The sequence below is a fragment of the Cebidichthys violaceus genome, unplaced genomic scaffold (genome assembly GCF_023349555.1).
Source record: "Cebidichthys violaceus isolate CVI_PGR_0920_01 unplaced genomic scaffold, fCebVio1.0.p SCAF_16, whole genome shotgun sequence".
NCBI lineage: Eukaryota > Metazoa > Chordata > Actinopteri > Perciformes > Stichaeidae > Cebidichthys > Cebidichthys violaceus.
The window spans coordinates 14,705,572-14,728,620 of record NW_027176329.1 but is presented as its reverse complement, the minus strand read 5'-3'; the positions used below and the strand labels follow the sequence as shown (position 1 = coordinate 14,728,620).

The 23,049-nt window shown below is 41.8% G+C and overlaps 1 protein-coding gene across 2 annotated transcripts; it reads left to right on the top strand.

The window, feature by feature from the left end:
- The first annotated feature begins 141 nt into the window (after positions 1-141).
- On the top strand, positions 142-22,550 carry LOC137872938 (voltage-dependent calcium channel gamma-4 subunit-like). 2 transcript variants are annotated; one of them, XM_068711467.1, is made up of 6 exons: positions 142-218; positions 5,767-6,082; positions 9,166-9,417; positions 13,856-13,939; positions 16,395-16,535; positions 16,903-22,550. In XM_068711467.1, exons 2-6 carry the CDS (start codon positions 6,052-6,054, stop codon positions 17,745-17,747), a joined length of 1,353 nt encoding a protein of 450 aa, XP_068567568.1. In that variant the 5' UTR covers positions 142-218; positions 5,767-6,051; the 3' UTR covers positions 17,748-22,550. The 2 variants fall into 2 exon arrangements, with proteins under 2 accessions (XP_068567568.1, XP_068567569.1); XM_068711468.1 differs by having other exon boundaries at positions 153-218; positions 5,770-6,082.
- Positions 22,551-23,049: the final 499 nt, after the last annotated feature.

Genomic DNA, 23,049 nt, shown 5'->3' with positions numbered 1-23,049 from the left:
GAAAACTCCAGTATGTCACAAGTTGTTCTGTTGCTGAGATTACATAAACCACACATCCTTCTTCTCCCACCTCCCAGTCACTTCGTCTCTCTCTCTCTCTCTCTCTCTCTCTCTCTCTCTCTCTCTCTCTCTCTCTCTCTCTCTCTCTCTCACTCACTCTCTTACTCTCACGCGCCACGCCGCCACCTGCATCGGCTGCAGAAGTTGCTCTTGCAAAGGTAAGCCTATAACTGATTCAAACATTTTCCCTTCAACATATCGCCGATATCCCGCCGCTGTATTGCATGCATTAACGACATGGCAGCGTTTTCAGTCGGACCGGTGAACGTATATGCTTAGAGCCGGAGAGGAGCGCACCACATGAACGTCATGTACACATTGTACTCACAAAAGATATCATGTGGGAACGACCGCTGTGCGTTTGTGTTTATATAAAAAGTATCGCAGGAAAAAAAAAAAAGAAGACCTGCAAGGTAAGGCAGCCTTTAGCGGGGGAAAAAAAGAGTAAATATGTGATTAATTAATGGATGCGATATCAAAACTGTTAAGTGTTTGAAGATGGAGATAAAAACATCCCATAGGACGATACGATCACTATACGTGTATCGCCACAGACCTTCCATGTACATGACTCTTTAATATACAGTGAGTTACATCAATAATAATCATAGAGTATAATAAATGAGACCATCGCACCATCAACTTGACTGATGTGTTTCGTTTGTTCTGTCCTTTGTCAGAGAGCCGTCAGTGTTATAGTACGTGTCGGAACATGTGCAGTGTGGGCTCCAGCGCGGCAGTCTGGATTTAGATTTCTCTCACTGAGTATTGAATATTGCAGAAGAGAGCAAACGCATCCTGCTTCCTGTCTGTTTCAAAAATGAAATAAAAAAAAAAAGTTCAGCTTATCTCCCTTTCATCATCCTTTTCGCTTTAAAAATCATGTTAACATATATACAAATAAAATAGGAAGATGTGTCTTTAGGAGAACACAAGGCACCAAAAAATATGTTTCCATAATATTCCTGCAGGAATCTATGTCTGTGAAACTTAATACTAACATATTTATATAAAAAACATTTTAATATTTAGGTTATTAATATAGTTTAGTAATATATATATTTTAAAACACTCACACACACACACACACACACACACACACACACACACACACACACACACACACACATAGAGCACAATGTCCCCATACTGTGGGTTTGTAAAGAACTGGACATTTTGTACTGTGTTACATGTAACAGGTGAACAAAGGTACTTTTCCACACACTATTCGTCCCATTGTTCCTCTTATCTCTCTGTGGTCTTAGGTTATGATTGTGGCTCACCACATATGTTGCTATAATAATCCTCCTCCACCACATCCATGTTCTGGTGGTGCTCTGTATTCACGGCAGGATTCATACCGTCGCTGAATTCATGATGCAGAGCATGGCTGATTTGTCCTTCAACTTTCATCCTCTGCTTTCCGCATCTGTGCCGCTGCCGGCATGTGTTTGTTCCATGTTGTGCTGCAGGTACCTTGCTAATAATCCACACCGTCAGCCTGAAAAGCAGGTTTATTTCAGGGGGCTTGAGCACGAAATAACAATGTCTGAGGTCCTGTTTTTGTTTTTGTTTGTTGTCTCTGATTGCGGGCCTTCCCAGGGGTCCTCCAGGGCTTTCAAAGCAGCAATCAAATGCTGAGTGCAATAGTGAACTGCTCAGCTGCAGTTCTTCTAATGACAACTAGATGGGTTAACCAATAAAACTGTATAACCGTATTGACAAAAATCTTGAAAATGCTTAATTTTTCCACAAGATTCTATGGAGTAAACAGTTTATTCCATTATTTTGCTGCGCAACAAGACTTTCTTGTACTTAATGAATTGATATATGCATGTCCTATTCGACATAAACTGCTGTAAACTTTACAACACACAATTCAACAGCAGAGTCTTAAGAGCTCAGAGAAAAATCTGCGTTATGTAAATATGATCGTGTTCGACAAGCAACATTTAAAAGATCAGTGATCATGAGTCTGCCTCATTTTGAGATTTGGCAGAATCAGCTTTGACAAGGTTGTCAATTGTTTGTCTGTAGATAGATGCACCCATATTGGTCTATAAATACTGTTGTGAGAGGAATGGCTGCTGGCGGAAAGCTGCCGTTACCCAAAGGTTTTGCCATAATTTGCTGTTGGGGAACGAGGTGGAATTGAAAGCCTCCATCTGATTTACGGCAAACACATCCACATCCATGCTTTCAGTAGCTTTCAGTAAACAAGTATTTTTCTCTTACATAGATGTACTTTGGATGTTAGGGAGCGTGTTTGCTTAATTGACAAGTCTCAGCCTGTGATGCTGTGCTGTTTTTCTCGTCCCTGAGCAGGAAACCAGAATTCAATCCTCAGAGCTTCTCTTTAGAAACCTGAGAGTGACATCACAGACGATGCGTCAACGCTTTCTCTCTGTCTGCGGTTCCCAAACAAAGGATATGTTTGAATGCTGCATGAGCAAACTTCACACTTTCACTAAGACACTTTGACAGTTTAATGGGTTTTGCCAGCCAAAAAAATCATGAAAGGCAACATTAAATGTTTGTGTTGTTATTCTCTGGTCGGGGTGGAGGTGTTGAAGAGTTTCAGCCAGCGTTGGTGTGTCCTGTTTTCTCTGGATAGACTCCTCGCTCACTTGATGCCATAAAAAAAAAAAAAAAAAGCATTGATATCTGCGGTAACTTTGATTCATTACTTCCGGTTCATTGAGGACAGTTCCTGTTGGTGACTGCAGGGTCTCACCCTCCTTTCTGTTGCAACTCCCCCTTTGTGATTTTGACTAATAAGCTGAGAGTCAAACATTGGCAATTTTTGTTTTTCTGAGTTGTGTTTGACCATATTGTTGAACAATCATGTTTGACTTTGAAAAACTGATTCCAGTGCATCCTAAACATGGTTGGTTGAAACTATTCAAATGTAGTCAAATTTTTGCTCCAGAAGCGTCCGTGTTAATATTTCATCGGGAAGAGACAGCTGCACTGGCAGAGAACGTAACCAGAAGTCACACCTTTCATGCTGTTAATCTTCCACCATCAGCACAGACTAGAGGGTCCTGGTGGTTTGTAGTTACCAACACCCAAAGCGGAGCCAAAGTGGGTTAAGGTCCAAATTCTTAACAGATCAGGTCCTTTTCAGGTATCAGGTTCTATTGGTCTTTGGTCAGTGTGCATTCCAATACCCACACTGCCAAACTATTGACTGTGCCAGAAATGTTGTACTGCATCCGGTTTCATGTGCAGCATGCTTTTCTGTCTAATGTGACCCACAATCCTCTGCACAGAGGATATATGAGCAAGCGGGTTAAAGTTCAAGGTGTAATGTTATGATGAATTAGCGTGTCAGCATGCACCAGTACGCACTTTGTAAGGGCAACTGCAATACAGTATATACTAAAAGTAAAAATAAAACGTATGTGATTTGGAACGCAGTTTAGGTGTTATGTGGATATCTGCTATGGTCATGTGAGTTTGCCTGTTATCTGCATATGAGATTAGTCCAAAATATGGATATCTGTATGCGACGGGTAAATATGTTGGTATCAGAAGGTTTTGGTTTACGCTTGTAGTCCCGAGTTCGATCAACCAATCACGTTTGAGCAGGCTTTGGTTAAATGCAGACAAACATGCGGAGAGCAAAAGAGGTGGAACGCGTTGTCCGAAAAGCGATGTCAGATTCCATCAGCTATAATCTGAGAACGATTTAGCTTTTAATTAGCTTGAAAGTAGCTTATAAACTGGCTATTTGAGAAATAAACCGGTTGGAGACATCGTCTCCCAACTCCATTCTCGCATCTCAAGTTACTAATCGGACCAAGGAGGAAGTCTGAGCGAAATTGTTGTCAGGCAGATAGCAGATTGGTTTCGAGATTCATTTCGAACAGGTTCTGATGGTCCTCAAGTCCTTTCAAATCAGGTCGTAACTTAAATATGTTTTCTACAGATCTGTTTTCGGGTCCAACATTTTGGACTCCAGTACAAACAAAATTTGGGGGAAAAAAGCGTAACAAATGGGCAACAACCTCTCTAAACTAAATGACGAGATATATTGTTTGTGATTGCTAAAGCCATCCATAGCATTTTGTGAACTATCACCTTCATCAGCAGGACAATTTCACTACAAATAAAGGTGAACAAATATCAGTAGTAACGGCTAAAAGAAACCAACGTTGACTGTCTAAAGGAAATCGGTTGCCACCTTCTGCAAGTTAAAGTTACTTCATTAACCCATTTGGCCTCCCAAACGTCTTCTTTTTGAAGATCGTGTAGCTGTACACAATCATCATGGTAATAAACAGACAACAGTCATACTTCACAAATCTGCTGGTGTTCTGTTAAATTTAGACATTTGAACAAAGGTCTGATACTGTCGTTTTTCTTCGAAGTCTTCAAAGTGAGTTTGTTGTCAGAAGTGCCTGTAGATGTGCTGTCGACAGGATCCCCTGCTGTGTTGCTGTTGATGGCTTTCTTGTGGATTTTTGGTGCCCTGCAGTTTCGGCAACAGCTTGCAAAACCCCCCCCCCAAAAAAAAAAAAAAAACTAGCAAAACCCGAGCCTGTGTCGGTGCCGACAGGGATTTTCTCTTCAGGAAGCCTCTGCTTGTTGAAATGCATGATGTGAGCAAGCAGCCAGGCGCTCCGCTAAAATGCCCTTGAGCAAGGCATCGAAATCCCAACTCGCTCCCGATCTCTCAGCTTTGAGAAATCTGCATTGTGCATTTCAAAGCATGAAACGGCACTAAATGCTTGTGATTGAGCCGTCGCACCAACGGGAAGAAAAGTTGGACGGATGAAACATGCCGAGACACTGTGACCACAGCGCTAGTGACTCACGAGTCTGTCATCTCTCCTGTGAATGTTCATTCCTCGTGTACTGTATGCAGCCGTGTACGTCCAGAACATAAACCTGTCTGTCTGTCTGTCTGTCTGTCTGTCTCTGTGTCTGTCTCTGTGTGTGTGTGTGTGTGTGTGTGTGTGTGTTTGCATCAGTCGTGCATGACATCCAGGCTGCTCTACACACCAATGGAATTCACACACACATTTTTTTCTTCTTTTTTTTTTTTTTAATCTCAGCAAAATCCTCTCAGCTGTTACATCCATCTCTCTACTCCCCCAGCGCGCACACACAAACACACACACACACACACACACACACACATATATACACACACACACACACACTCGTACGCACTCGCTAGCTCCACCATAGACTTTGGAATTCACTGTTGCCATGGCGATGGAATAGAGCACGCTCTCTCGCATCGCCTGTTCTTTTCTATTGCTTTTTCTCTCTCTCTCTCTCTCTCTCTCTCTCTCTCTCTCTCTCTCTCTCTCTCTCTCTCTCTCTCTCTCTCTCTTTAGAGGCGAACCAGCTTCTCTCGTTTGACAGGGGGGCTCGTTTTTTCCCGCCGGCATCAGGTTCTGGATGTTTGTTTGTTTGTTTATTCAAAGACACATCATCATTGTCATATAGAAAACATGTTTGTGTGGGAGATGCTTCTGGACAGGAGCACCTCCTGGTTTCAAGACTCATGTCACGTTCGTTAATCGAATACATCCTTCCCCCTCCTCTTCTCATCCCTTCCTCTCACTCTTTCCTATCTTTTTCTCATCTTCTACTTGTTTTATGCTTCTCTCCCTCTCTTTTTGTCTTTTCTCTCACTCTCTCTCTCTCTCTCATCCGCTCTCCCCCCCTCCGCCTCTTTCTTGCTTCTCTCAGTAGCTAAGATGACTGCCATGACAATTATATGAGAGAAGAGGACGCCAAGTGAAGTACCCCCCACCCCACCCCCCTCTCGGAAAGAAGGAGTGCTCAAGGTAAAGAGAGGAGAAGAAGAAGAAGAAGAAGAAAGAAGGGATAAGAAGAGAGGAAGAGGAGCGAGGGACAGTGAGAGAAAGCGAAGGATTAACGGTGGATGGAGGCGGCTCGGACCGGGGCTACGGAGCGCTCTTCATTGACGAAGAAGAAGAAGAAGAACAGCGGCAGCAGCGGGGGGGAGAAGAGATGGAGGCGAAAGGCAGAAACATGCCCCCAGGTAACACACACACACACACACACACACACACACAGAGGCAGATGTGCATGTGCATACACAAACAACAAACCACCAGATGCACATGTGGATTCTTGTATGCATACACGCATACATGACACATGTATATAAATATTCAAACAACATTCAAACACACAAACCAGCATGAACGCACCCCAGCGGGCAGGAAACCACACACACACACACACACACACACTAAACACACAGGAGTGCAGATGTGGGTAACAGAGGTCTGGATTCAGAGGGCAAGTGGTTTTGATTCATCTGCGCTGGCATTTGTGTAACCAAGCTAAACATTAGTTTTTATTCAGATTGGAGATGACAGTTTGAAATAAAATTCAGGGAACATGCTGTTCAATGCAATGAATGGATGGTGGTTTAACTGAGCAGCTATTGCAATACGGAAATTATCTGTGTGAAGCTCGAAATGTCATTCAGTTTTCATTACGATGTCTTTTCATGCAGTGTGGCTCTGCTCAACAGATTTTTTTTTTTTTTTTGCAAATATAAAAAAAGCCACCTTGATTGGCAAGATCCCATATTTAACCAATCAGGATCAAGCAAAACCAGAATCCTAAGTGTTGTGTCACCTCGTTCATCGTCTACACCGGATGCAACAGGGCAGAAAATTATTTGTAAAAATTGACAAAGTTGCCTGAACTGTCTTTGTCTGAAACATATTTACACACTTTACAAGTGGTTGTAGTAAAAGCTGTGCACTCATGAAGTTGCCTTTTAACTGACTTATGTTTAATATACTTCAGTTTTAATATTTTATTCAGAACGGGAACAATTCACCACATCCATCTGAGGCCATCCGTGTTACAAACAGCTAATGACCAAATAAAATGAAATATTAGTCTGTTTATAATGATTATTAAGAAGACCTCAGTGTGTAGTGGCTGTTCTTAATCAGAAGCCTTTGAATGTCCAGCAGACTCCAGTGTGAACATCGTAGCCTGTTGCTGCCATGGTGCGATGCCGCTCAGGTTTAGACTTCACTTTAGCACGAAACGGAGTGGTAAAAAAAGCTTTATTCTGAAAAACATGACACATTTTCATTGAGGGGGGTGGCACTTTTGTTTAAATACTAAAATTGTGTTTTCCAACTTAACTGACTTTTCTAATTGGTGGCATCACTAAAACAAGTTTCACATTTAGGTTTACAGTGTTTCTTTCACTAATCTTTGAAAAGAAAACGAAACGATACAGATAGAAATATATATTTAACAAATATACATACAAAAAAAAGTGAAAGGAAAATTAGACACAGTCAGCTGGCCACCAAGAGCAAATTACACCATGAATAATTGCATTAAGTGCATTACAAAGAATGAATAAAAGAAAGTCAACATAAAATATTTCTGACTGTTGTATTGGTGTTATTGTACCTCCCAGTGCAGCGGCAGCTCCCTGCAGTCTTTTTGGGACTTTATGCAGCAGTTCAGGGTCGGTTTCAGGGTCACAGTACCAGTGGTCTCTCTGTTATTTTGGGATTTGTGTTGTTGCCATAGAAACACCCCTCAGGCCAACTGAATCAACCGAGTAGTTTAAAAAAAAGCCCACGCTGGGATTAATATTCCCCGTGCGAGTGATTGTTTACATTAACCTCCCGTTTGTGGAACGCGTGAACGGAAATGTCCGATCCGGGTTTCCAGACTGACCAAATGAGTTTTTATTGAAATGTCTGAAATCATACTGAGTCACTAAATAGTTAAGTGGAGCCTATGCTTCCCCCTCCCGTCTTCTCTCCTTGGATGTTTCATTTATGTTTCCTGAAGCACAACAGATATGTTGTATCTCAATTTCCCTCTCGTCGTCCCTCACACTGTTCAGACTGTCTTTCTTCTCTCCTCTTTCCTTTCCTCTCCTCTCCACTTGTCTCCTCTCGTCTCACCATCCACTCCTCTCATGTCTATTCTACCCTCTTATGTGTACGTTAACCTCTTTGTCCTGCTTCCTTTTCTTTTTGTTGTACCTTTGCAGTTGTCCTTTGTTGTCTTTTCCGCTTAAGCTTATTCGTTTTCTTCCCACCCCTCCTATTGATCTCATCAGCAACTAAATTCCAAAGAGTTGTCCTCCAAACCTCTGTTCATTTTAACAATCACTAAAGTGAGTCATTTTGAAATGCTCGTTTTGACAGAAAGGTTAGAAACCTGCTGAGAGAGTTTCACTGATCCATGAAATAATGGATTTTCTAACTTTATTCAAATTTTCTTGGGGAAACTCATTGACAGGCTCACAAAAGAGGATTTGCCATGCCTCCCAGCAGTCCATCTTCCACTCTCAAACGTTCCTTTTTGTATCAATATTTGGTGTTTTATATTCTTGTTGATGCATCGGGTCGGCATTTTGTTCCTCTGCTGACTGCTGCCAACATTTCTTTACTGCTTCAGGCTGTGTACGCTGTTTTTTTTTATTTAAAAAACGCTCCAGTGTGCTCACCCAGAATGCAACGGGAAGAATCAACCCCATCAGCATCTCCCACCACTCACCCACAGTGGCCCATGGGGGACAGTAGTTATATTAATGCATAAATATTTGACAGTTCAATGATTGAATTGTGAACAGGCTGGAATCCATAAAACATGTCTTACTTTTAGCGTCTTATTTATTTTAACCTTTGAGGGTATTTTTGAACCTTCATGGAAATTAATGATTTAAACAAAAGTCTATTTAGTTTCACACCAAATAGACGTATTACTATTATTAGCATTATTAATCTCAGCCTAAATATTGACATGAATAGATAATGTGGCTGTGTCCGTTACAGTCTTAAAATCAGTAACCTGAAAATCACACAAAAAAAGGTGTTCTCCATAACTTAAGCTGTGGCCTGATTATTATCATGTTTAGACATTTTCTCAAACATCAATCGTAATCTTGATCACATAATAACAGTTGATTGATGCCGGCACATCCATGGTTACTGTGCAAACAGGACTAAAAACTTGAGATCCCCCACCCCACCAATGGTATCTGACAACTGTTCAGTGATGCTTGTATTATCATGCGTGCTGGTATGTACTTCAGACACATGATCTTGGTGTCTGTGTTCTCGTCAGATATTAGTTTCCTTCCTCGCCCAGCGATGGTGTGGTGCGAGCGGGGCATCCAGGTGCTGCTGACCACCATGGGGGCGTTCGCGGCCTTTGCCCTAATGACGGTGGCCATCGGCACAGACTACTGGCTGTACGCCCGCGCCTTCATCTGCAACAGCACGGCCAACTCGTCCCAGGACGACTCCAACAACAAAGACAAGAAAGACCCCGGGGCGCTCACCCACTCCGGCCTCTGGAGGATCTGCTGCCTGGAAGGTACAGCTGATCGAATATGCCTATGCATGTTCACGCATGTGTGTGTGTGTGTGTGTGTGTGGGAGGCTGTGGAAACCTTTTGGATTGAATGTGTGTGTGTTCTTATGCGTTGATCAATGGAGGGTCTTGTTGCGGTCAATGTGCTCATCAGTGTAATCAGAACGGACATAAATAGATGTTCTTTCGACTCAAACACTATACCAGTATGATATATAGTCCTACTTTTTCTTTAACTGGTTTGTTGATCTGCTCTTTAACCTTTTGGATTCATTGTCAGGTCAGTGGTGAGAATTACAGCCCAGTTGCCAGGAAAAACTGTTGGCATCGTATATTTCTGCAGAACATTGATATGTTGAATTGAATTGAAACGTTGAAGTTATTTGCATTAGGTCAGAGCAAGTAAGCTTGTGCAATGAGTAACTGAAGGAGCGAGCGGTGGATGGGTCAATCAAACACAGTACGTTCACCTAGAAGGCCACCGTTCATGTCCCGAGTGAAACCTGTTGGAGAAAAATAACTTTTAGAATGATCACTCCTTATTGTTTAACATACAAGGCCCCGTTAAGTCTGTGGCTCCTGTGTGAACTCTCTTCACACTTGCTATCTCAGATGTTCCTCGTTTAGCAGTCACTGTGTCCTTCTGTAAGGGGGCGATTGTATATCTTACTAAACATCAAGATGACGCTTGCTTGTGCGGAAGGGGAGAAGAACGAGTTCATGCCACGTATATTTATGCAAATGATTCTGTGTCAGTGCACTTGTTTGCTATCTGCAGTACAAATATCAGAGACTCAGAGACAGACCTCGGAGCAGCCTTGATACATGACTCTTGGATGTGTTTCAACTCTGTCTCCTTGCAAGAATAAATGTCCTGTGATAATGACTTTTACATCGACTACAAACCAAAAGTAAACGTTGACTTTACACTTGTTACGTAACATTATGTAAAAAACTCTGCTATAGGTTGTTATTTATTCACAATTTGTTACGTTATGTTTTTAGATGTGAAATCCAAAGTAAACATTGCCTTTCGTTTGATATGTAACATAAGAAAGTCCTCTCACAGCGATTGTTATTTATTTACCCTTTACGGTTTTTACGTGTGAAACCAAAATATAATGTTGACTTTACGCTTGTTAGATACCTTTACGTAAGAAAGTCTGCTAAGGGCAGTTGTTATTTTTACTTTTTTACAGTTACAGTTGTGACACGCGAAACCAAAATAAAACTTTGACTTTACGCTTGTTACGTAACATTCTGTAACAAATGGTTTCACAACTTTAACCACGTACTATTGTGCTTTCTGCAAAGCGTGATACGAAGCTCATATGAAGCTTTGTATTTTTGGTTCAAGAAAAATCAACATTTTTGGGGTTTGCAGAAACATACGATGCCAAAAACATTTCTGGTGACTGGGTTGGGGAACGACAACCCATAAGTGGTAGTAGGGCGCCTTCTCAAGTTAATGCCGGTTGAACTTTTCCAGCGCTGTGACCGTGTTAGAAAAGCTATTGTGATCCGCTGTGTTTACTTGTTTTTGCTACAGCTTGGCCTGTGGTACAACTCAGAGAAGAGGATTTCGGGATGTTTAGATATGAGCTTTGCTTCATGTTTCCCCTGCTGCACACAAACACTTACATACATATACTCACACTATGCATTCAACATAAAGCTCATCACAGTGCCCCAGAGCTCAGATATGAGTGGTGACTCATCCAGTGACTGATTAAGTAGTTTTCCTGCATTGCTGCAGCTAACAGACAGACAGCTCGCACACATAATTCACACATAAACAAGATGAGGTTTCCAGGCCGAGCTACCTGTTTTAAAGGGTTCTTGTTTTTTAGTTAAAGGGGTCACAAGTTGCATTTTAACACCAGTGAATTACCACATTCATTTTGAGGCATTAGTACAGTTATCATAAGCAAGAGAGCAGCAGCCTTTTCGCTGCATTTTCTGCTGTGTGCAATCAAATCTGACACAAAAGAATATTTATTGGATTTATAGCTTTAAAAGTTTCATCTAGAATTAGTTAGAAGTAATTTTTTTGCAAACTGTTCCCTATGGAAAGATTTTTTGGATGTTAGTGGTGTCTTGCCTGATGTTGCAGAACATTCACTTTTGTTGTTGCCTGGCAGCTTTTTCAGAAACCATCCAATGTGTTGCGTAGATACTCTGCCTTTTCATCCCATTTTCTGTCCACTGGTCCCATTTGGGGATTTCTCTTCCCTTTGTTAAACCAGTTGCCGTCCCAGAGCATCCATAATGTATGTGATGTTCTGTCTCGAAAAGATCTGATATTGATTCAGGCTTTTCTTAGCTGACTTGTGGTTTGTTTGCAAAAGCGTGAACCCGAAGTGTTCTTTTCACATTCATTTTTTATGTTTTTTTTCCTGTCTTTCATTGTGTTATTAACTTGGGATCTCTCCTTCCTCTTAATGTTTATCTTGTTCATGAAATGCACAAATAGCTGTCAAGGTGAAAAAAAAAATGTTCCTCTCAATAATAAATTTAAGCGGGCGGATGCAGTTTCTGTTATGATTTACAAGACAAAAGCAGAAGCAGGCTGCTGTTCTTCCAGGACTGAAGCTTTCAGTGTGTCAGTCTGGCATGTTGTGGGAAGGAGTGAAACGCCAACTAACTGCACATCACCATCCAGAGAAGAGGAGGACGACGTATAGCATTCATAGAAAATGAATTGATTGTTGATTATCTAGTTTATTTGGCATCATGATTTGATGAGTTTGAAGATACAATCACATGGATTCAATTAATTTGCCTTCCTTTCCAATATCTGCCATTATAATCAAGATACTTTTTTAAGTTTTGTAAAAGCTAGCGGCTTGGTGGGAGGGATGGTAATGTTGGCCGGTCCACCACTTTGATTGAAATATCTCAGAATGGATTAAAGGGCAACATCTGTATTTTTCAACCTGGATTCTATTTCTCTCTGTTTTTGTCTAAGTGACTAACAGTCATAGACAACAGAGACAATTTCTAAAACTGGTCCAGTATTGAGGGGAAATGCTGTAACCCGGCCACAAATCTACTTGTAATAGCAATTGCGCGGCATAAATGCAATGGTACGTCCATTTAAAGCGCTTGTTTTTGCCACCGACAGACTCCGATTGGTATTATAAGTGTAGTCTCGTTCTGAAATCTGAATGTCGGGTCCCACTCGTTACAGCATTCTTTCTCTGTGGGCCTCATAGAGTCACAGCAGCCACAGGAACACCACCGGTCTCCCGAGCTTCTGGACCTTACAGCAGCCGGTTCACCCTCCTCTTCCTGTTGTCTCATACTCTCCTTGTCGTTAAATTTGTAGAAGCTATAATGACGTTCTCAGCTTGTCGGTAGCAAAAGCAAGCCCTGTTAGTAGAAATGAATTGACATGTCAGCTTGCCCCTTTAAGATTAAATTCCAGCCCGTTTATCGGCCGGCATCTGCAGCGCTCTCGCTCAATACTGAACCAATTTCAACGTTGTCACTGTTAATTAATTAATTAAAATGAATTAAACACAAACACATGGGGAGATAAGTCATTAGTGGACCATGAATGTCTCTAAAACATCAAAGGTAACTTCTGCATTTTTCAACCTGGATCTTAAGTGATCCCGTGACTTTTCCTGTTGGTTTGACTCAAATGTCTCAACAACTATTGGATAGATTGCCATGAGATTTAGTACATATATCCTTGTGTCCCTCAAGATGGATTGTAATTTAACCGTAATTTAACCGAATACCTCAAACACTACTTTCCTATCAGCCTCAGCTGTCCTTTGTGTTATTTGCTAAAAGCCCAACTAAGATGATAAGCGCGACAAACATACCTCGTTAGAACATCAGCATGCAAACATCGTCATTGTGAGCATGTTAGCATGCAGTCTTTATTTAACCTTTACCACCCGATGCATTATACAGCCTCACAGAGCCTCTAACATGGCTGGTAACGATTTATCAACTGTGTATGTGATCGGCTCATGGTAACAATGCCGAGGCATCATAATGCTTTGCAATAAATCGTCCTCAGACTCTTGGAGCTCAGGTCTTTCTTGCTTTCTTCCTCATTTTTTTAAAGCAATTTTTTTTAGCTTTCTCGTCTTCACTTCGTCTGTCAGTCATGTCTTACATCTGTTAGCTTGTTTATTTATCTATCTTCGTCTCCTTCATCTCTCTCTTTCTATTCCCTTGCCGTCTACCTCTCTTCCTCCATATCTCCCACACTCACTCATCACTCCTTCCCCTCTCTCACCATTTCATATTTTTGTCACTGTAGATGTCGTTTTTTTTTCCCCCACGTCTGTCTTCACTTTCTTCCCTATCACTTATTCTCTGACAGAAATTGTACCCATCATCCTATTCTCATCCTTGTGGTCTCTACCTTCCCCCTCTTCCTCACGCTCTCCTCCTCTTCCTCTCTGTCATTTTTTTCTTGCAGGCTTGAAGCGAGGTGTGTGTTCCCAGATCAATCATTTCCCAGACGACGCAGACTACGACCAAGATTCTGCAGAGTATCTGCTGCGTGAGTGGCACACACACATTAAGCGAACGGCAGACACGCACAGACGTGTGTTGGCACACACACACACACACACACACACACACACACACACTGCACTACACTCGTTGTGCATGCACACATCTCAACAGAACACAACACACATACAAGCGTTACAGTCTTCATCACACACGTATAGAGAAAGGACAGAAGGGGATGGTGGGCGGACATCAATGCACGGATGTCAGATTCAAGCAAAGCGTGTCTTTACAGTGTGTGTGTGTGTGTGTGTGTGTGTGTGTGTGTGTGTGTGTGTGTGTGTGTGTGTGTGTGTGTGTGTGTGTGTGTGTGTGCGCGCGTGTGTTTAAATGCCCAGGTGCATGGGGTTGGGAGTCTGGGGGTGTACAGAAAGCTTTTTTTTTTCACAGCTGAATTGAAAGAACAGCCTTCACTAATGGATTATTTTCAGCTCAGGATTCAGGGTTTCACATCCTGCCTCCATATTGTGATGGCATATTCTGTTCGTACAGCCCTGAACCTTTTGGTTTCCAAAGTATATGTTCCATCCATATATTATATAAAGATATCTATTTCTGTGAAGGAGGCTGCGATGCTACCTGACCACTTGACTGAACAAGATATCTTGCACCTCTCCAAAGGCTGCGCAATCTTTTTGATTTTCTTTTTTTATTGATGGAACATTTTTTGGTATTTATAGTAAAGGACGACTCTGATACATGCTCCGGATTGTTTTTTATATACAAAAGTGACGGCCATTGTTGATGGGAAAATTGTTAAAATGTTGAGAGAAAAAAGAAGCTTAACCTCGATATGTTAACACAATATTTAAATCCGTCATCAAAAACTAAAGCTTCCGCCATTGGTCTATGACCTCACTTTGCACCAAAGTCTACTGAAGTATAGCAACAATATTTAACATTCAACTAACAATTATTTACATTGAAGAATTGTCCGCCACCTATTTTATTTATTAATAGATTGATTGTTTATGAAATGTCCCAAAAAATATATTTAAAAGAAAATTCTCAGAGCCCAAACGGCTTGTTTGGTCCAAACAAAAGAACACAAATACGTTGAATGTGCAGTCATATACATCAAAAGTAGAAAATTCTTACAGTTGAGGCGCCGGAACCAGTTTGTCATTTGACTGAAATCTTTAACCAGAGATCAAAATAGTTCCAGATTATGTTTCTGTCGAGCGATGAACCATTTCAGCTCGTCTTCTAACATAAAATAACATGAAAAGTTCAAACCAGCAGGAGGTAATTATCACTAATTATTCTCCAGAGGGCTACAGCACACTAGGGGTTTGTCCCTTGAGCACCAAAGGTCAGAAATTCACCACAAAAGTTCCTCACAGCTACTTATCTAGATAATCAATAAATTGTGCTGAAGAGACAAACACCAACCACACAACCCCTTTTCCTCTTAAAAACAACCTCAGAGAATCATTTGCAACCACTATTTCACACGTCAGACAGAAGCTTCTCTGAATATATGCTTATCACAGCATTATCGCTTCCCTTCAGAAGCAAACGAAAGCTAACGCAGCTTCAAAAGTCACCTTCAGAACTTGAAGGCTCTGCTTTTTTTCCACATGTCCCTGCTGGAGATGGAGCTGTTCAGCATTTTCATCTCATATAATGTCTCTTTACGTTCTCGCAGGGTTTGAGGTGTCTGCAGAGGAATTCACTGTCGAGGGGTTTTAGGGGATGTAATGCGACCTTTTGCAGCCGTACCGACGGCCCTGCAGGGTCCTTGTGATGATCCACTGTAACATAGACTGAAACACTGTTTTAAATGTATTCCAGGAGGTTAGTAGTGCAAGTCTCTAAAGTTTGAGGACTTGCGAGATATTCTTAAATCCCTAATATGGGTCAATGTCACACTAGGAAGAAACATTAGATCATACATTTATAACAATTAAACTTACTGTAATATCACATTTCCGTCAGACCCTCGATTCCTATTAAACCCCCACGTCTTTAAAACCCCACACCAGTTTGTAATAATGCTAATAATAATATATTTTATTTGTATAGCACTTTAAAAGGTACTCAAAGGCACTTCACATGGTAAAAACAGAAACAATAAAACCAAATACAATACAATAGACAGGCTATATGTTTAAAATGCGTGAAAGATGTCCAAGCCCCAAAAGACATTATGTCCTAAACATTATTTAAGAAATAAAGTATGACAATCTGTAGATAGCTGCTGTTCCAGAGTTGTTGTTGTTACTGCTGTTACAAAGTGGTAGTGTCGGCTATAGCACCTCTTGCTAACACTACATCTTCCAGGAGTGTCACAAGGCTTTGCAACTTCAAAAGGTGTTGAACCTCAAAAAAGAGAAGAAACTCCTCACTAATTGTCAATTTTGTTGTGTCTGTACAAATGTAGTACAATTACATTTTCAGTAAGCACACAAGATGATGTGTGTTTCTGTCCTCATCTGCAGGTGTGGTGCGAGCCTCCAGCATCTTCCCCATCCTCAGTGCCACACTGCTCCTGCTTGGTGGAGTGTGTGTCGCTTCCAGCAGCTTCTACAAGAGCAAAAGGAACATCATTCTGGGTGGAGGGATTCTCTTTGTCGCCGCGGGTGAGAATGCAGCATTGTCGTGGTTTTTCGGGAACTCATAATGTGCAATCTGCTTTGATATTTTAGCTCCGGTTGGGCAACCTTTGGTTGCGTGTCTTTGTCCTTCCAATCAGTCTTATTCCACGCAAAAGTGAAATGAAACAGTCATTTCACATTTCGATGTTTCAGAGCTTTCAGTCTGATACAGGCATAATAAGTCATTCTTATGCATGATATGCAGATTGATTTTCATAATGCGCCTGCCTCTCATCTGTATAATTGAAAGGAAACAGTTCCAGCATCTCTGCCTGGAAAACAGTTTAACGAAGCTGCAGGTTAATGTGTCTCAGAGGAGCGCTTACAGTAGAAGTCTTGTATATTTCCTCAGGCCTCAGCAACATCATCGGAGTGATTGTGTACATCTCGGCAGCCTTGAGCGACATCTCCCCCAAGAAAGACGAGGACAAGAAGTGGCACTACTCCTACGGCTGGTCCTTCTACTTTGGCGGCCTGTCCTTCATCCTGGCCGAGATGGTGGGTGTCCTCGCTGTCAACATCTACATCGAGAAGAACAAGGAGCTGCGCTGCCGCTCCCGCACTGACCTCTTCAAGAGCACCACACACGCCGTGCTGCGACTGCCCAGCTACCGTTTCCGGCGACGCTCCCGCTCCAGCTCGCGCTCCACCGACCCGCCGCGCTCGCAGGAGACCTCACCCATTGGCACGTCCAAGACCTTCAGCCTGCCACCTTCTGCTCCACCCTTCTCTGTGGCCACCCTGCCCAACCCGCACCACACCAGCAGCGGCGGAAGCGGAGGAGGCGGCGACATCTCCATGTACACCCTGACGAGGGACTCCAAGCTGGGCAGCCTCGGAGGCGGCGCCCCGCCTCTCTATGGCACGGTGGACCGCGCCACGCTGTACCAGCTCCACAACTACTTCCCAAAAGATTCCAGTGGCAGTGGCGGAGGAGGAGGAAGTGGAGGGGTGATTAGCAGCGGCACACTCCCATCCCACTCCAAGTCCAACTTGGCAGCAGCAGCGGCGGTAGCCCAGAATGCAGCACCGCTGAATACCTCCACATCAGCCGCCCCACCGGCCCAGCCGGCTCCGATATCTACTGCCACCATGGAGAGGGACCGGGGGAACATGGGAACCCTGGACCGACTGACAGCCAAAAGGGACCGGGATAGCAACTCAGATACTCTTAACAGGAAAACTACGCCAGTTTAAAACAAAGCTTCAGAGAGGAGGGAGAGAGTGTTGAACTAAAAGAGACGTTAGAGATATCAGAGTTGAAAGAGAGGAAGAGTAGGGCTGTGAATGCGTGGGTGACACTTCAACGGTCATGTTTCCGTCCTTGAGCCTGGGGTATCTAGCTGCCATAATTACTTACCAATATCATTAACAGTCATAGAACACCTGACATTATGTGCAAATTCATGACGACTGCCTTAAAATGGTCATGAATTTAGCTTCCAAACCTTGTTTGTAAGTCAATTGCACAGCAATGGTGCAGTGGAGGCTTCGGCACAAAGGAATTGTTTTGTCGCACATGGACAACTGGTAGCTTTCCAGTAAAACCAGTCTCCCGGTGAAGCATTTGGGGGTTAAGTGCCTTGCTGAAGAGGCCGGGGAGCTCAGTAGTTATTTATTATACCCTTCTACATTTTATCAACTGCGAGAAGGAACTCCCAAGCTTTGATTTTGTAATTTATAAGTCTAAAGATATCACCGTTCAAACTGAATCTGGTTTAGAAGTGAACGTTTTTTAAACACATCCAGACGTCCAGTTTGGAAACCACCAAATCAATACTTCCTGGTATTCTAAAACACTTTAAAGCATCATAAATACTAAAACAAAAAAGTGTCCAGATGGTATAAGCCACAACTCTGTTACATTACTGTTTTCAAAAAGAACAGTGAGCCACAGATGGGTACATTCAGCCAAGTAACAAGCTGCTCAGTAATCAGTTGACTGCCAAGTTAAGGTCAGGGTCAACAGTAGCTTCTTAACCTCAGCCATATCTAACCTACTGACACACACACGCCAGAGCCTATTTATTTTTCATTGTGTGTCGAAGGTAATTACAGTGACAGATGGGCATTCTCCACACTCCTAGAGAAAGGCACAGCCATAGACTTCAAGCTTCACCCCGTACGCCTCCGTTACACCACTGCCAGTTGTCACAGTTTGGTCAAACACTGCAACAAATGTCCATCTGAACAAATAACTTCATCTGACGTTAAATCCCTCGAGAAATATTAGCTGAATTCTGGCTAAAATGGAAGTAGACTGCTCTTCTTTTGCCTCGACAAAAAGAATGTCTGGTCTCGAGCAACATTAAGAGCTTGTTAATACAGGTACGGTGGCCTGCAATGGACACAAATGTAACAGCAGCTACCTGCAAAGTTGATAAATCGTATTGCAAGATTACTTGTAAATTGCACCAATCGTAATTTTGTAAACGGGTGCAAAAAGCTTTTTGGAGAAAAAAGTGGTTTAAAACCCAGAAATCAGAAGCTGATCAAGTAAATATTTGACCATTGGTATTGATCAACTGCACTGTGTGATCACAGTAGAAATGTTGCTAAATGCACCTTCAAAGGTCAATGGAAGTACTTGTCAAGATGGACTTTTACGCACACTGTGACGTTTAATTGGCTAAATTGATTCCAGGGTTTGTATGACTGTTTATGAAGGTAATTGTATACCAAAGGCTACAAGGCAGCATCCGCTGAGTGTTCCTGTAAATGGCTGCAACCACAGGCAACAGGGTGGGGGTCAATTCAGTTTACAATCAGGGGGGGGGGGGAGTTTTAGTTAGAGTTTGGATCAAAAGCTAAATATATAAATCGCGTTACTGCAGTATGATATATCAACCATTTTATCATTCCTGACTTACTACCTTTGCACAGCGATGGCATGACGAATAAACAACACGAAAATGTGAAGCACTCATTTTATTGTGAACGGTAAAAACGAAAAGAGTGGATCTGGTCTGCGCCGCTTTTGTCAAGAATGAATGGAATAATAAAAGTTTGCCGTCTTGGTTCAGACTATGGAGCTTCTATGTTGTTGGTTCATAAATATAGGCACAACTCAACCCGCTCCACACAACACGATTGGTTGACACTTCTATTTGCGGAGCAAAAGCTCAGAAAAAATTTACCTTGTTCCAAAGAAAAGTATTTCACTTTTTCGTCACGTAATTATTCGAGTTCTGTGCAAAAGTAATTGTGACAAAAACAACAGTTGGAAAAAATATTGACACGCAAAAATTATCGCAACTTAAGAAAAAAGCCCAACGGTGTGTAAAGGCTACACAAAAGTGAAGCACATCATGGATTATGTAATAAGTTTTGAGCATTTTGAGTGCAGTTCATATTATAGAGGCTGTGAAAACAACATCTCGAGGAGAGAAACACATTTCTGTCACGGATGAACCTGCGCAACATTTCAGATTGAAACTCTTCACGTGTCCTAAATCTGACTGTTGGACTAATGTACTGAACTCTTGAATCCACTTCTGGATCATCTGTGTTTGCAAAATGAATTCAACCCAACCCTGGTTGACGACAAGGACGAGGAGGAGGAGGAGGAGCAGGAGGAGGAGGAGGAGGGAAAGAGAAAAGAGCACATCGGCTAACAGTTCCCCTTCCCTCCGTCTCTCTTTTAGCTATAACTATATACTATTTCACAAACTAGAATAATAAATGTATTATTGAGTATATTATCGATCCATTTACTTCTACAAAAGCACATAATGTCTGTAAATGGTAATATTTGGGTTGTCTTTTCATTCTGAGTGATTGATAATCAGGTTACATGAGATTGTAACTCCTTGAGTATTAATATCATGTTGCTGGTGTTTCTATGATCGTAATGGTTATTGCAGGGTATTTATACATTTTTGAAATCTTTTCTTTTTGTAATTTTTTTATATTCCTGTCAAGGACTTTTTGATTTTCCTTCTCTTGCTTATGTACACTGTCAGTGGCGTCACGTGGAACGCATGTGCACACATACGTGAGAGGGTGATAATGTGTAAACTCATCTTCAGGTCATTCTCATCACGTCGTTACAGTTATTCGTACAGGGAGGGTTGACTGAGCGTGCATGCTGCTTTTCAGCAACACCCTGCTTCACCTTTTACTCACACATTCAAGCCGGCACCCTCCGCCGCTGGTTACTGAGCGGCTACACTGGAGCCACTGGGGGCTACCTGCCTTGCTCAAGGGCACATTGATAGCGGTTTGTCAGTTTATTTCTATTTCTGCCTTGTAGACTTTTTTTTTTTAAATATCACTCTAAGTTTTACTGTATAGATAATTTTTTATGTAAATGTTAATTTTTGCGTTGAATTTCTTGTCTGTTTTTGCCTAGTTATTCTTGTACTTTTTTTTTTTACAAATCATTTCTCCGTCTTTCTTTTTTCTTTTTTAATCTTCTCTATTTCTATCGATAATTACACTTTAATTTGCGCTTTTTCTAGTTTTTATTGTTTTGTTGTGCGTCTTCATTTTCATGCAGACTTTTTTTTTTCTTCTAAACATTACCAACGTAGCCTAATAATCAGTGTTTTTTAATGGTCTGACTAGTGTATAATTGTTGGCGATAGAATTTATATTAATCTATTTATTTTTGTGGTGGTATGTATAGATATTCTTAATGTTATATTGTTTCAGAGTTCCTACACCTGTAACTTTGGGCTATAAAGGCGTCACGCCTGCTTGGGACATGTTGTCAGTAGCCTAAGTGCTGGGGGCAGGGCTGGACTGGCACAAAAAAATATTCACCCCTGGCAGTTTGGCCCAGACCGGCCGGCCGCAATCCATCAAACACCACCCCTCTATGAGCTCCCCTATACCAACTGTGCCACTCCCTAAAAACATTAAAACCAAGTAATGAGTGAGAGAGAATTAAGAGAGAGGGGACGTGATAAATACCTGGCTGCAAAGTTGATTACTCCACTGTGACAAACAGGGCTTTCCACAACGATATGTTATTGTAAAGGATAATTAGGCTTCTGGTGCATTTTTAGCCCACACAGTCCGTAAACAGCTTTAAATATTTCAAACCAAGCCCTTATTCCCTTATTGACACCTGCACTGTTACGTTTATCAAGACATGCCACAATGATGGTTAATAGATAAAGATAATTCCGTCATTCGTTCATTCTTTAAGCCCATAAACGCGTGTGTGGCGTATGTGGAAAATGCAGTGGACTTATTAATGCTTAATGCGCAATCGTCAAGTTGCTGCACCGGTGTTTTCCTAAGTAGCCAGAATAATGTCTGTGCAATCAATGCATTTCTTCAGGTGTTATGTCATCAATTATTTTGCTAACAATTGTCAAATACCGAAAACGACCCTCCGCTCTCTATTCGGCAGAACTTCTCAACTGAGCGCACACTCACGTTCATTTTGAGCACGAAGGGGCGGGACTCGTACAGACAGATTTCAGCACTTTTCTATATCATCATCACGAACCATTTGCAATCATTCAGAAGAAAACATGGGCCGATCTGCCTATTTTATGGTTGGACAAAAACAACAAAAAACTTGTGAGGCCCAAATGTCACGTCGGACCAGCGGTCTGCCAGATGGCCAGTCCAGCCCTGGCTGGGAGAGAGCGCTAAATGTGGTCTGTGTTGGTGTTGTCGGTGATTTTTACATGGTAATAAGTACAACAAAGTACATCAGCCTCATGCTTCTGAGGAATATGTGAATTGTTCTAAAAATCACTAAATGAGTCCTGAACTTATATTTTACCTTAGTGTTTGTGAGAACATGGTCAACAGCGGACGTTCTTGTTCCTTCGTTTTCAGTTCATATCCTGATGTGAAAGCCATTTTAAATCCAGCGTGAGTCACCAGCTCCTTTTCCCAACACTGCGGCTACTGACAGGAGTCAAACCTGAAACTCTTCAAATGGAAAACTGGTAAATTTCCGCTCAGCAGGCCGATCCATGTAAAGGACACTAAGGAAAAGGGGAAGCAATACAATATTCTGATCCTCGCTGGAAAAGACAAAAAAATATAAGTATATAAATATATAGATATATTCATTAAAAGTTCTATATGAAAATTGGGTTGTGTCATGTGAATTATTGAGTACTGTGTCAATGCTCCAACAACTCCAACAAGGTGTCGGTGTCAAAACAGACCCAAATGTCTGTAAGAAGGATTCCCATCAGTGTTTTCTGATCTGCCACATACAGCATGGTAGGATTAAGATTTGCTTAATCAACAAAAGCTAATTGATTAAGGTTACTAAGAGTTAAGTTCCCTAAACTCCATTCTCAATTAGGTTTCTACTGAAATGTATTGATGATTACGGTTGCAGTTTTAAACACATGGTTTGCCTGTTCCATCATTTCAGTTACAGACATAGATTAAAATTTGTCAACATTGACTTTTGGATTCACAGGGGACACTAACAGATGTGTTACCCCAACCTACTCTCAACACACAACACACTTGTGATTAGAAACTGTGTGATGAACAAAAGGAATCTCGTTTCCCCCGAAAC

Bases quoted from the DNA above. Each gene is read 5' to 3' on its own strand.
- LOC137872938 (XM_068711467.1), top strand. From the start codon at position 6,052: ATGGAGGCGAAAGGCAGAAACATGCCCCCAG. The intron at 9,418-13,855 runs GTACAGCTGATC...TTTTTCTTGCAG, and splicing joins GAGGATCTGCTGCCTGGAAG to GCTTGAAGCGAGGTGTGTGT. The intron at 13,940-16,394 runs GTGAGTGGCACA...CCTCATCTGCAG, and splicing joins TTCTGCAGAGTATCTGCTGC to GTGTGGTGCGAGCCTCCAGC.